The sequence below is a fragment of the Rhinolophus hipposideros genome (assembly GCF_964194185.1).
Source record: "Rhinolophus hipposideros genome assembly, chromosome: 12".
Classification (NCBI taxonomy): domain Eukaryota; kingdom Metazoa; phylum Chordata; class Mammalia; order Chiroptera; family Rhinolophidae; genus Rhinolophus; species Rhinolophus hipposideros.
This window is the reverse complement of record NC_138058.1, coordinates 50,617,535-50,632,305: the sequence shown is the minus strand read 5'-3', so window position 1 is coordinate 50,632,305 and position 14,771 is coordinate 50,617,535. Positions and strand designations below refer to the sequence as shown.

The following is a 14,771-nucleotide window of genomic DNA, read 5'->3' as shown; positions in this document are numbered from 1 at the left end:
GTTAATACAAACTCAGTGTTGTAACTCAATTAGGGGAGTTTAGATACTGTCACGCGCGCCGGCCTGCGGGGTCTCATCTCCCGCTCCCCACATAAGAACGCAGGACATGGTGAGGCCAAAAAGGAACACCCACGGAGACATAGGTAGGGGAGTCATACTACTATATTCTCGCTGGCGACTGGGTTGGAGGAACAGGAAACAGGAGCCACACTATCTGCAACCTGCTGTCCACTTCTCTGCAATCTGTGACCCGCACTCCGCCATGCTAGCTGCAATCCGGATTGCTCTTGCTAGCTCAGCCACCATCTTCTTGGTAGCCCCCATTCTTTTCTGCTAGCGTAGAAACTAGCCACAGCAGTTATTATATTAGTGGCCAATGGCTCACGGGTTACAGCTGACGGCCAACTAGCCACAGCTGATAGTCATCTGATTACAGTTGATGGCCATTTACTACCCGAGCCAGCACCTTTCTATTGTGAGGCCGAGAGCCTGGAAACTGCTTTTTGGGGCTTTGTCCCCACAGATACTTATCAAATTTAATACATTCAAAAATGAAGCATGATTTAAAAATTTTTATTTTATCATTATTTTTTTTTTTGTTGGAGAACAATGTGTTTTTCCAGGGCTTCAATCTAGTTGTGGAGGGCGCAGCTCAGCTCCAAGTCCAGTCGCCGTTTCGGTTAACCTTTTTGAGAGCTCGTGCTCTAACCAACTGAGCCACCCGGCTGCGCCCCCCACCCCCCAATTTTCTTTTTAGATTTTCACTGCTCCGACTTGCCTCTATTAATGAGAATAATCAGGAAATTCCTGTGCCCTCCCCCATTCCACCCAGTTTAGAATACACGGTTTTGCCTTAGGTCTCCAGAATTCTATTAGAAATGCACAGCCTAGTAAATCACATTTCTCGTTTCCTTCAAGGTATTGCGCAGCGCTGCACAGCTATCAAGTACCACTTTTCTCAGCCAATCCGCTTACGGAACATTCCTTTCAATTTAACCAAGACAATACAGCAAGATGAATGGCACCTGCTCCGTGAGTATTTCTGGTGAAGGGTCAGAGGGGACATGGCGTCTTTCTGAACAAAAATATTTCCCACCAGTCGTCTCAGATTTGGACTGAAAGCTGCTGGACTGATCCTATGTGGGCCTCTGGGCCCAATTTGACTTGGAGCGAGACTCAGAGAGTCACTTCACGATGCTGTTATCACAACTTGTTTACACATCACATGTGTGAAAATCAGGCACTGAGGCTTTGTTGAGACAGTGCAGTGTGTTTGTGTGTGTGTGAGTGTGTGTGTGTGTGTGTGTCTGTGTGTGTCTGCCCTGGTGGCGTCTGTACACAAGTCTTTTCTTTATCAAGTCACCAGATGGAAGGACCTGCTCTGTCACTTATTTTAGTAAACCAAGGAGATTATACCTTAGTGCTCTTATTTTTGTGGTGTTTATACAATGTTCATTTTGATTACTGTGTTTATCTCAGACCTTGGTATTTCTGCTAAAATATTTGTATGAGTGTATGTCGTAATTGTCTCAGGGGGTGTCTCTTACTTTTGCATCTCAACAGTGGATGCGACCCTTTTTCACTGTCAGGAAAATGGAAAACTCCAGAAAGGATCATCGTGAGGCTGAAGAGGGCTGATATTTACCTATAAACTGTTGATTCATGCTGCCTGGTGATAGATAACTCAGGAAAGCAAAACGTAGACTGAATTCTTTTCTGTTGTTTACCCTAATCAGAGGTTGACTTTGTCCTTTTCCAATGAAATAAGTGGCAAAGACTTCCTTGTTTGCTGACTAAAGCCACTGCAGAAAACCCTGGAGGGTCTCGTTTTCAAAGGTAATCTCTGCTGATCAAAAGGCTCTGTTTTGAATCTCAGATGCATAAATGGAAGCTTTAGTGTAGTGGTCTAGTATTGTAAATATTATGATTGAGATTTAGGACTGGGAAAGTCATTGGCTAAAATGTGGTTTATGTCTTAATAGTAGGACTTCCCGAAAATTCTTTCTTGCTGGCTGATGTTAACTCTCCTTTTTCAGCAGATCTGAGTCTCTATCTAAGCCTTCTTGTGTCTTAATTTTTGTGAGCATGTTTGGAATTCTTTGCCGTAATCATCTGTCTGGAAAGCCATAGTCTCAGGTTTTAGTCAGGTCAGAAAAGATCATCCCAAAAGATCCTGAAAAAGTACCTCATTCCTTTACTCTAAGAGTTTGGACCATGTTATTGCCCAGCAAGACAGTATTTGAGCATTTTCCTTTTAATCCTTTTTGAGGTTCTCATGAAAATACGTTTTTAGCAGTCTTATGCGTGGCTCTTAGAAAGTCACACTTGCTGATCTGTACCATGTTTACGAGAGAAGCTTAACGTGTCTGGTACAATTGCGAATCCTGTGTGGATTATACCTGAAGCTTATGCCTTTTCATGGTCATAGAAAATACAACTTGAGCCACAGGGAATTTAGGAGGTTGTGAGATAATAGTAGCTGAATTATTATTAAATTTCTCCTGCTCAGAGGGGAGGTCTCAAAACTTCTTATACCCTTAACATGAAACTCAGCCCCTTTAAATTATCACTGCTCCTGGCCCCTTGCTTTGTGGTGTCTACACTTGCTCTTCTAGGCAGCCCTGCTTTAATTTAGATGCTGTGAGTTGGAAGTGACAAATTTCCTTAAAAGAAAGGGATGGTCCACGTGTGACTAGGTCTAAGACCGGAAGCTACCATAATCCATCCTTTATGCAGCACCCCTGAGATGGCAAGGAGACACCTGAACGCATAACGCGATGGCGGTTGCCTGGGTCCTTCCACCTTAGTGGAGTAGCCCACACTTCAAATAGCGGGGCATACCCCTCATTTTGGCTGGATGTGTATGCTGGCCCCAGGGGCTGCAGACCTATGTTTGAGATCTATTGCTTTAAGAAGGATTATAGAAATTTAGCTAATATGTTTTTGGAAGTTGGTTTTGTTCAAATTAAAAAGGAAAGAAGAAGACTAAAAGTAGTGGGACAATCAGAGTGCTGCTTTAGGGTAGCAATCAGAGTGGACGTGGAGTCAGTCCCTCGCTGGGTTTGGCCTAGACGGTGGGGGAGGGGCTGTGTTCCTGGCCCAGTAATCACAATTGTGTTTCTGTGATAGTCAGACCTGACAGTGATGGACACTTGACCCGTGGAAACAGTCCCTCCTTAACCTGGGTAAAGGGGTGCTTGGGTTTGGGGGCCTATGTTTAAAGGGAGAGGCGGTTATGAACTGATGTCTCATGTGTGCACTTTGGGCCCTATTTCAATTGCCTTCATTTTGCCAAATCCTTTTTGAAAATAGGCAGGAATAGATATGAATGAAAAAGAAAATAATTGGCATCCATGGTGCTCAGGTAAAACCATATTTCACTATAGCTCACTGTTTAGGCTCTTTCTCCCAAGTCAGATTAATTATAGCCATTGCTGTGGTGGTAACCTACCTTTCTATTGTTCTTTTAAGGATAATGAAGATACTTGCTAAAGCCATCTTGCTGTCCGTTTACTAAGCAACTTGCTATCCACTACCCAAGTTGACCTTGGCATTGTCCTCTGGTTGGTTCTCTACTTGGTGTGGACTTTTCCATGAACTCAGAGAGGTGTAAACTCTGAGCCCTCCATTTGTTAACCCCCTCAGTCCTCTTATGAAATACCTGGGAAGAGGATGCCCTAAATCACCTCTGCCCTGTAGGCCCCAAGCCCGTCCATGTACCTTAATGATTTTCGTAACATACATTTGTACAAAGCTCTTCATTCTCCAATTGTCACTACCTTTCCTTCTTCTGCTCATTATGTGGCATGTCTGTTTGTGTTTTGAGATCAGATTTAAGAAGAATCACCGCTGGCTTCCTGGGCATGGCTGTAGCCGTCCTGCTGTGCGGCTGCATTGTGGCCATGGTCAGTTTCTTCTGGGAGGAAAGCCTGACCCAGCACGTGGCTGGCCTTCTTTTCCTCATGACAGGTACGTTGAACCCCTTATATGTCTCTCCCAGCAAAAATGAAGGCTACTCTGCACGTAGCTAGCTTCACTTTGTTATCTTTCCATTTGTTTTGTTTTCACGTGTGAGAAAAGCACCTACAAGGTCATCAGGCTTTGGTGGGTAATAAAGAATTTAAAGAAACAACAGTGTCAAAAATGCATCCCTGAGTTCTTCACTGTGGCCTGTTAGAAGGTTAGATGGAAATGTCTTGGGTTTAATCTCCATATGAGTCAGCTCTGATTTTTCTGTCCCTTTTTTTTCATACTGTGCCCCAACCCTGGCCTGGATTCTTGGCAGACAAGGACCATTGCTTTTCCAGAGCCCTGAGGAGAAAGAGGGTGACAGATCAGTTCAGCCCATCCCCCCAGGCTGCAGGTCAACTCGAAGCACATCTCTTAGTGATGGCGTCATTTGTGTCATTTTTACAAATAAAACATGCATTCATTTCACTGCACAGATTCTTTTGAGGACTTACTGTGTACCAGGCACTGCTCTGGGTACTAGAGACACACAGTGAACAAGGTAGACGAAATCCTTCTCCATTTTTGTTTTAGGGAGACATAAACAATAATTGATGATAGTGATGAAAGCTATGGTGAAAATAAACAGGGTGAAACAGGGGACTCAGGGGAGGCCTTGCTGTGGCGGTGATTTCTGAGTAAAATCAGGAGAAGCAGCCAAAGGTTGGGAATGTGCTGTAGGCCGAGGAAGCCAGAAGTGCCACGTCCTAAGGCAGGGGTGGGTTGGTGCATTTTGAGCCACAGAAAGACCAGTGTGGCTGGAAGGCAGGGAAAGAAAGGATGGTATCACCTGAGAGGGGAGAGGCAGGCAATGGCATGGATTTTAATCTAAGGGTGAGGGAAGCCACCAGAAGGTTTTAAGCAGAGAAGTGACTTGACCTTAAAGCAGGAGATTAGAGGTGTGTGGCCTTTTTGATTAGCAGGTGCTAGTAGTTAGAAGCTGAGTTCACGGCTAACACTGACCAAAGTTGACTTATAAGAAAGAAATCTTTCTGCTCCTTCGCAGAAAATTAGTGTATTAATGATTAGTGAATGCCAAATTAAGAGTTTCAAAAAGTATGCTCAGTATCAGAACTAATATTACTCTAGCTATGTAACCATTTTGAATAAGCTTATTTCTACTAACCTGGTATTCTGTTCCTCAAGTGACAAGTGGGTTGTCTAGCGTGTCTCACTGTAATGGTCGCTCAAACCTGAGTTAACTGGAGGCAGCAGCGCCCCTCTGTGGACGACACCATTTTCTATCAGTTTGTCTTTCAGGGCTGAGAGGTGGCATCTTGCTTTCTAGCGTGGTCAACCAATCAGCCTAAGAAACTCAATTCACAGGCAGGGGCCCTTCTTCTAACTCCCATCTGCTCCTTTCCCAGCCCGTGAGTAATGTGGATCATCATGGTTAGCGTCCTCACAGAGCATTCGGAAGTCACATGGCCCCTGAATAGTTGTGAGCACAAAACCAACTTAGGTTTTCCAGCTTTTGGCGAATACACAGTGGCTGCCATTGTGTCTATTGCACAGGGAGGCTAAAATTCTAGCTCCTGAGGTTTTGGAGGAAGATTTGAACCCTCATGACCAGCCATCAGGTGCCTGCCGAAGGGATTCATTTAAAATCCAAATTATAGAATGAGCGGGGGGAGGGCAGCAAAGAAGCAGAGGACTCACTGATGCTTCTGCTGGGACTCCGCGGTCCTATTGTCTCCCCTCCCTTTATTAGTCGAGCGCCTATTTCCCTGTCTTGTCCCACCTCAAAGCAGTGCAGATTCGCTCCCCCAGCCTCGGAAAGGCCCACATCACACGCCCTGGTCGGGAACAAGAGAGCAGCTGTAGATGACAAAACCTCAGCAGAAGTCCAGGCCTACCTCGTTTTGCTGCGTATCACCTTGCGCATCACTTTATTGCGCCCCCCCAGGTGTTGCTTTTATTGTAAGTTAAAGGCAAGACTTTCCATCAGCAAAAATACTATGACTTGTTTTATCGTGATCCTCACTTTATTGCAGTGGTCTGGAACTGACCCGGAATATCTCCGAGGTACGCCTGTAGCTTTTAAAGGACACATTTAATGTGGGTAATACATGAATAATTTAGGATGTTCTCAGCATATAAAACAACTGTGAGCAGTCAAATAAATCACAAGGCCATAAAAGCCAGGCCTAGGGAGCTTTCCTTGGGAGGCTGAGGGGCTGGCTTGGTATTAAGTGAAAGGAGGATAGTTCAGCATTGAGTCTACTCAGAGGAGAGCTAGGAGGCATGTTTCCTGAGCCAGTTCCACCTTTCCCTGCTCAGCCCTTATTTCTTACCCACATGTGGATTGTAATTCCGGGCCAGACTGGCTCAAGGGTCCTCAGGATTTATCATCAAAAGTCCCTGTGCAATTGTTAAACAAAAACAAGCAAAACAATAGACTCAATAACAATAACAATAGACTCAAAAACCCATAATAAGGAAAAAGAAAAACCACCCTAGATCTATGAACTTGAAGTTTGATAGCAGTCCTGAAGGGCTGACAGACACAATGCAACATTGTTTTCCTTCCTGTGCTTGTGGTTGCCCAAACAACATTTTTGGAAGAAAGGGAAAATTCACTTATAGATCCCCCCATTTGAAAAATTCGGTTGTTTAAATATTTTCCTTATTCTGGGCCAAATATTGCCCATGTGTTTGCCTCATTAAAAAAGGAAAGAAAAGAAAAATGTTTGCAAGCACCATCACATGGAAAGTATTTAGTCTTCTGGGCCTCCACTTGACATCACACCATAAGGATTCCTTTTCCACGTCGCTACATTGTTCTCTACTCAGTCTCTAAGAGCTGTATGTGCTTTCCCTGAGTAGTCATCTGTTCCCTTACTGTGGGATGTAGGGAGGTCCTTTTTGTTTTCTTACTATAAACAATGCCTTTACATTTCCTTTGTTAACACTGAGATGACTACATTAATCCATAGCATGAGATAAATTAGCTGCAGTAACAGGAAATGAGAGCCAGAAGGGTTAAGAGTATTGATTTTAATTAAGCGTAGGTGCCTTCAGCAGCCCTTGACACAGTTACTCCCACAGATTTTTTGATGCTAAACTTAGCCCCTTCTAGTGAAGTGGCACCTTCATTCTCTACCCGAACTTATTAGCCAAACCTGCAATGAAGAACATCAGTGATGTGACAGTTTGAGATGTTAAAATGGAAACTTCGAAACAATCTTTCTTTCTGCCTTATTGCATACAGACAGTTCTTGGTTACCCACGCGTGGAACAGCAGTACTGCCCACTGTCAGCTCTCATCCAGAAGCCAGGTTGTGTCCTGTTTTCTGCCTGCTTTTTTTCTGGGGCCTCTCTAGGAGTCCTTCAAAAGGACCAGGGGCAGGAGCTCCAAAGGTTGCCTTTTGACTTCCTGTCCTCAGAGGTTACACACGTGGTCGCAGAGGCAGACGCAGAGGATAGAGGGAATAAGATACTCTTCTTCCAGCTGTCAAATAGGGCCCATTACTAGAACACACTGCTTTCAGGGCACTGTGGATGAGTATTTCATCAACATTAAACCTAATTCCATTAGATGGCCATTATCATGTAAGTAGGATGATAATTTGTTACAAAGATAAATATTTTTAAGGGTTAATTTATGCAAAACAAACATTTTTAAATACAATTTTTATGTCTCTGTTGGAAAGTTTTTATTATCTTTTACTATACGGGGAGTTTCAGAAATTGGATAAAGCATGGTCCTCCTTTGGTGGGGGTCTCACTGCCCCTGGATCTATTCCCCTTCACAGGCTGTGCCTTGAATGGCCACAGCCAGTGAGGCAGGGCTTTACATCCAGTGTCCTGACAGCAGACAAAGAGGAGACAGAGCCCGGGCTGCCCCAGCAAAGCTCAGGGACAATTAACACCCACGTTAGGGTATCCATTACTTTGCTTCAGCGCCTTCAAAAGAAAAAAAGACTGCTGTAGTTAGTAGCTGTATTGAATTATCTAGGTTATCCATTGATTATAACTTAAAACTACAGATCCTTAATGCATTCTCTGCAACCCTTGGGACCAGGTATGTTTTAGAATTCAGGATTTTAAAGTTTTATTTTAGAAAAGTAACATGGTGCATATGTCGTATATTATTTACCACCCTCAGCAGGGTCTGAAATCAAATACATTAACATTTTTGCAGCAAAACATATGAATATTCACACTAAGCTGGATCAATAAGAACTATAAATAGCCTTATGTCACACTAGGTCAGGCTTTGCCTTTAAATGAGATTGCTGCAATCTTTCAGAAAAAGAGTGGGTGTTTCTGGATTTCATAACTGCAGATATGGGTCTCTTATTTGTTTATTTTTTGTAAAGTTTTGCCTCTCTCTATTATTCTGCCCAGTCATTTAGTTAAGACAACTTAGGAATGATTTTTTGAGTGACCTGTGTGAAAAGTAGCATGAGTTTTTTCTTTTCTTTTCTTTTTTTTGTAATTGCAAACAGATCAGAATAATGGGCAGCTCACCATTTGAAGGAGTGAAAAAAAAATCAATGTTTATGCCTTAGGGCGTTGCAGTTATGCTATTTATCAAGCAGGCTAACCAGGGTGAAGTAACTTCCACTTCTTTCAGCCTTTCAAGCACATCAAAAGAGGATGGTCCAAAGAGTGGGCCCAGTTACTCTGATTATATCTTACCAGCTGACCACGGGCACCAGGAAGGTTTTAGGGAAGGAAATTAGGTTGATGGTCTGGAATAGCAGCATTATTTTTCTTCTCTTTTGACCCGAAAATATCCCTTCCGTCCCTAAAATTCTATAATGTCATGGTATCTTCTAATTAATAATATTGGCAAAAAAACTTTTAAATATTTTATAAGGAAAGTAGCTGCATACAGTGCTTTTCAGAACCAGTTATGATTCACCCTTTTGAAGATACTACCAGCAATAGCCAGGACCTAGCTTGGGAGTCAGGAACCTCTCTCCCTGGGCGCCACCATCTGGGCTGAAGAGTATCTTGTAACCATAGGTAACTCCCAGCTGGTCAGGGGAGAAGTGGAAGGGAAGGAAAAGTCAGAGGGCAGAGGTGACTTCCCCCCTCTTGGATTTTCAGGAAGGACCATTTGATTTGGAACTGTTGAATGCAGCGGTGGTACCTTACCTTTCATGCCCCTGTCCCATACCTTGCATTAAGTAAATTCCTACTGACAACAATGCAGCATTATTTAAAATAATTCGCTATACGGATAAGACCTACATGGGGCAATCTGGGATGAACTGGTTCTTAGGTTGGAAGAACTCAGTGTGTTGCAGAACTCAGTTTTGTTCCGCAGGTTTTGTTGACTTCATGTACTCAGCTCTGTTAGACTCTGAGTGGAATTTACAGGAAGTCTGACAGATTCCTGCTACCTTTCCCTGAGACACGTGCTGGAAAGTGGAGTAGAAAGAACCCTCGAGGTTCCTAATCACATCAACGTCAAACCAAATATGGCAGTGACCATCAAGAACTCATTCAACTAAGTGACCTCTAAGATAATCAGAATTGGGTCTGGGACATAGTAGATGCTTGATAAATAATTCTTGAAACAATGATTAAATAACATTTAAAATAATGAAATCTTGCTCAGGCCTATAAAAGGGGTAGAAATATACGTCACACATTGAACACACACAGACACACACACAGACACACACAGACATGACGTTATGGGCTGAATTATGTGCCCCTCAAATTTATATGTGGAAGTTCTAACCCCTCATACCTTAAAATGTGACTGTATTTGGAGATAGGATCTTTAAAGAGGTAATTAAATTAAAATGAGGTAATAGGGTGGGCCCTAATCCAATATGACTTGTATCCTTGTAAGAAGAGGAAATTTGGACCCAGTTATAGAGGAAGCACTATGTGAAGACATAGGGAGAAGATAGCCGTCTACAAGCCAACGAGAGAGGCCTTAGATGAAACCAACCCTGCCCACACCTTGATCTAAGACGTCTAGCTTCCAGGATTGTGAGATAATAAATTTCTGCTGTTTCAGCCACCCTGTCTGTGCTACTTTGTTAGGCAGCCCTACCAGACTAATACACGACTACGTAAGATATACGTATGTAACTAATAGGGAATTCCACAGTATCAAAATTGACCTAAGACTAATAATCCAGCTACAACAAAGATGTTTTCGTCATTTAACCAACACCTTTTCTTGGTGTCTTTGAAGGTGTTTTTTTGTTTGTTTTTGTTTTTTTCCCTTTTTAAAATGTCTTGAGTGGGTTAGGCCTCTTTTACAAAAGCTTTTTGGAAATATTGGAAACAATGATTTGTCTCCTCTCAGTACATTTGCTTGTAATCCTGTCCATCCCACAAATAATAGGTGTGGCAACTATGTATTTGCAAACTTTCTTAGAAGTGTGACGGTCTGAAAAGGAGGAACTCTTAGATATGCTCTTTTGTTAATCTTTGCTTTCCTCTCAGAATGACTGCAACAGCATCTTGGAAGGAGAAAAAAAAAGCCAGTGAAGGGCAGCCTGTGGGGACATTTGTGGGAAAGGGGAAGGGTATACTGGGTACATATTTAATTACCCTCTCCACCTCTTTCAGCTGAGTGAGGAAAGGCAGAAGAAAATGAAGCAGGTTTTCACTAAGGTTTGATGAGTGGCTTATTCCAAAAAGAACTTAAGTGGCACAGAGATACATATATTTCATGATAAGATAAATGCAAAAAAGTCATAACAATAAGACAAAGGAGCAATCAGGATTGCAAGGCAAATGGATCCATGGGTGACATTAGCCAAAAAAAAAAACGCATGCCATGAAGTCCCTGACTTTTGCTCATGGTGGGCCCCTGATTTAGCTTTAGGGAGTTTTAGTTTTCTGGCAACTTGGTCAAAGAAAGACATTTTATTAGTGACATCATTCTCCATGTCCATGAGGTAAGCACAAGCATGCATGATACTGAGGGCAGAGAAAATCATCCTCCCGGTTAAATCCTCAGGTTAAATTGTTTCTTATATTCCTTTTTCTATTCCGTGTGAACTGGTGGTGTTAGGCTAACCTTTATTTCACCAAAAGCAATCTTATGAAGTTGGCAGGAGAGAGATGCTAATAATATCAACATTTAGTATAAGACCAAAAGGAGTATATACAGAAAGAAAAATTCCAAGATCATCAATTTTTTATTTAGTGGCATAATACCACGTACGAGATTCACTAAGAAGTTTTGGGAAACGTTCTTGCTCCATACCATGTTTTGGAATAACAGAATCATAGAATTCTGACATCGAATTCTGAAGCACTGGATTTCAGTAACTAGGTTCCCCATTTTTTTTCCTAGACGGAGAGACCAAGGCTCAGCGAGGCTAGGTAATTTCAAGGTCACACAGTGATTAGTAGTAGACCTGGGGACCAGAATACGCATTTTCTGCATCTCAGCCCAATGCATTTGGACATCAAAGGATGCTTAAAAGTCTCAGTTTGAACTCAGGCTTTCAGAGGTCATTAAAACCACGTTACTTGTAAAAAGCCTTGCTTTTAGGCATTCAGCTGTGTGCAGGCAGTTAAATGCAGAATGGAGTATTTTTTTTCTGCGAACAGGCCATTTTCTACTATTATATTGTACCTGTTGATACTCCAGAGATCAATTTTTTTTCTAACTGCCTTGTTGTTCTATTTCCAATGTTCGTTAGAAGGACCTTGTTATATACAAACACTGTCTTTATTTTGGTGCCAGTGAAAACATTCATGTGGATGTAAGAACATTTGCTCTTCACAAGGTTTGAAAAGAGCAGAGGAGTAATCTCTTTGGACTGGTTCCCTCCTTTACAATAGAATTGTTTCCATCATGATCTTTCTTTAGAGAACTCAAAGTGATATGTTTGCTATAATAATGTGGAGCAAGAAATCGTAAGATAAGATTTTAATCCTTTTTAGAAAAACAGAATCACTTTAGAACTTAAAAACAGAATTAGGCAAAGAGTAGGAAATATCAAATTATCTCCGATCAAGTGTCCTCTTTATTTAAAACATTTCCCTTCTAAGTGCACATGTGGGAAAGGATTCAGGCGACGTGCTCTTACTTGATTTGAGTGGAGGCAGAACTCCAGCACTTAAATTTTGGCAGTAAGGTGGTCTTCATTCTCTCCCAGTTGCTACATGCTCTTAGTTTGTTTTTCTGGTAGTGTTTCTGATCACCAAAGCTCCATTAAAAAGCAGCGGTGATGGTGGCAATCTATTTCGTTTAGTCCCCTCTCTTTAGTTCTCAAATCTGTGTCTCTGTTTCCTCTGGAGAGGCTGCACAGATCTCTAAGGTTACCCAAGTAATTTTCCAGCTAACAGGTGCTACCCCCACTGCACACAGGGATAAACCAAAGTATGAAGAAGAGATGTTGTAGGACTCAGAACAGAACTGGACATTCTGATACGTCACTGGGGGCCAGGTTCTGTTTTTCTTACCCATCTTCAGCTTAGCAGCAGCCTGAGTCTGATCCCCTGCCCATCCAAAAAAAGCATCCTCAAGAGCCCATTGTGGTGGAATAGAAACATCTACATCTTTGGAGCATAGTTGAGTCCTAAAAATCCGGTGTTTGGGGCATTTTTTCATTTTTTTAAATCAGAATCCTGATTTTAGTGTTCTGGAAGGATTGCATACATATATTGGTATAAAAAAGTAAAATTTTGGGTCTGTCCAGTTTCTTTATGTCACTCGAATCTTTAGGTCATTCATTCTGAGTGGTTGAAATGTATGATCTCCTTACTCAGCTATTTTACATGAATTCTAATTTCCTGGATTTAATTTATATTACTTAAAACTTTTAGTCACTCATTAAACAAACAAACAAAAACCTCACAATGATTTGTTGAGGTCTTAGTATGTGCCAGGCTCTGTGTCTTAAAAATGATGTAGTGCTTGTAAAAATTCATTTAAAATATTACTTATGGGCAACATGATAAATATTAATGATAAATGGTAATTTTAAAAAGCAGACTTTGTATGATTGCAACAATCTAAAAATGTGTTAAATCAGGTATAGAACAAGGGGAAATAAAGATTGTATTAGCTTTGAGTGACTATAGAAGATATTTTCCCTTAAAAATATTAGAATTTTTATTAAGTTGTTTTTAATAATAAAAATATATAAATTTAAATTTAAATATATATATATATACCATTCAAGCAAGATAATTCTGAATAATTAAAGTTATCAGGATTTTCCCGTGTTCTTCGTTCCTATATCTCCAGTACCTGACGTATGGTCTGACACGTAAAGGTTTTGCCCCTGTTTGTTGAAGTAATTCAAGTCAAAGAATTTGAAATCCTTTATTAATTTGCAGTGATTGCCTCATCGGTTGATTTGCTTTTCACAAAGGCCTACCTGGCATTTGCCCTGTAGCAGGCAAACCTGTAACTGATCATTCCGTCCTTTTGTATTATTTATAGGAATATTTTGCACCATTTCCCTCTGCACTTACGCTGCCAGCATCTCCTATGATTTGAACCGGCTCCCGAAGCTAATTTATAGCCTGCCTGATGATGTGGAACATGGCTACAGCTGGTCTATCTTTTGCGCCTGGTGCAGTTTAGGCTTTATTGTGGCAGCTGGAGGTCTCTGCATCGCTTATCCGTTTATTAGCCGGACCAAGATTGCACATCTAAAGTCTGGCAGGGACTCCACGGTATGACTGTCCACACTCAAGTTCACTGCTCAGGGGCCCGTCCATGGGGTGGACGACTCCTGAGGGGAACAGACTGGAGTTTGTATCAGGATCCCAAGCACAAAGCGCTCTTTGACATTCCAACCTGTTGCCTGCCAGCCCTTTCTGGATGACTGATATAGAAATCATGCAAAACCTCCATACCTTTCTAAGGACAAGACTACTGTGGATTCAAGTGCTTTAATGACTATTTATGCTTCGACTGTGAGGAATAGGGAAGCAGTGCCATGGAACATTTATTTCTAGGTTTAGAAAAAAGAAGACATTGCAATGGAAAAAATTTGTATGATTGCCATTTATTTCAGAAAGTTTGTATATAACAATGACCTGAGAGTCATTTCTATTTGCAAATGGATTCCTAACAAAGCAAGTATAATTTTTTTTTTGTCATTGTACCCTGCTTGTTAAATTTTAATGCAGCGTCTTCAGCACTTGTCCGAATGGGGTCTCGCTGTGTCGGCACCAAACGTTTGTGCTTGTGGGTGTTCCTCGTCACAGGAAGATTCTTCTGTTGCCTTATTTATTTATTGTTTTAATTGAAGTCTCTTCTCTGTCTTTGTATGGAATCAAGATCATAAGAAAAACAGATCTACTGTGTAAGAGCGAATCCATGACAATAGCAGTATTGTTTGAAGTCCTATCTGTTGTTCAACCTCTGTCTCTCTCTGTTAACTGGGTTTCTGCATTAAACGACTGCCCCCTTGTTAATCTGAGTGTGTGTTTCCTGTGTTCCAGCTGTGGCAACAGGTCTCCCTGACTATATGGACAGACTAGAACGCTGTTTTAATAAGACTATGATTAAGCCTTACTAATTGCTTCATTTCCATTAGGTTAGTCATTATGATTTATCTTTTGTAGCAATCACACACTTTGTATTGAAAAAAGATGTCATTTTCAAATTTCTTTTACAGTCTTACCTTAGTATTTTAAATCTCTCTCTTTCTGTCTCTGCTTCTTCCTCCCTCCATCCTTCCCTCCCTCTCTCTTTACCATCTCCCTGGCCAGTAATAAGGATACATGGTCTGCCCTTCTTCCTGGACCTCCTGAGCCAGTGGGGTTCGACCTTGGCTGCCCATTACAATCATCTGTACCTGATTTTGCCAGCTGTA

General features: G+C 41.6%; 1 protein-coding gene across 4 annotated transcripts in view; it reads left to right on the top strand.

Moving 5' to 3' along the window:
• Positions 1-14,370, top strand: part of TMEM178A (transmembrane protein 178A) — a 44,618-nt gene extending 30,248 nt beyond the window's left edge. For 3 of the 4 annotated variants that reach the window (XM_081068575.1, XM_081068576.1, XM_081068574.1), the window contains 3 exons: positions 919-1,032; positions 3,832-3,969; positions 13,388-14,370. In XM_081068575.1, the coding sequence (XP_080924701.1) occupies positions 919-1,032; positions 3,832-3,969; positions 13,388-13,629 (494 nt within the window). In that variant the 3' untranslated portion in view covers positions 13,630-14,370. Of the gene's footprint in view, positions 1-918; positions 1,033-3,826; positions 3,970-13,387 lie in introns of all 4 variants that reach the window. The other variant, XM_081068577.1, reaches the window with a different exon arrangement.
• Positions 14,371-14,771: the final 401 nt, after the last annotated feature.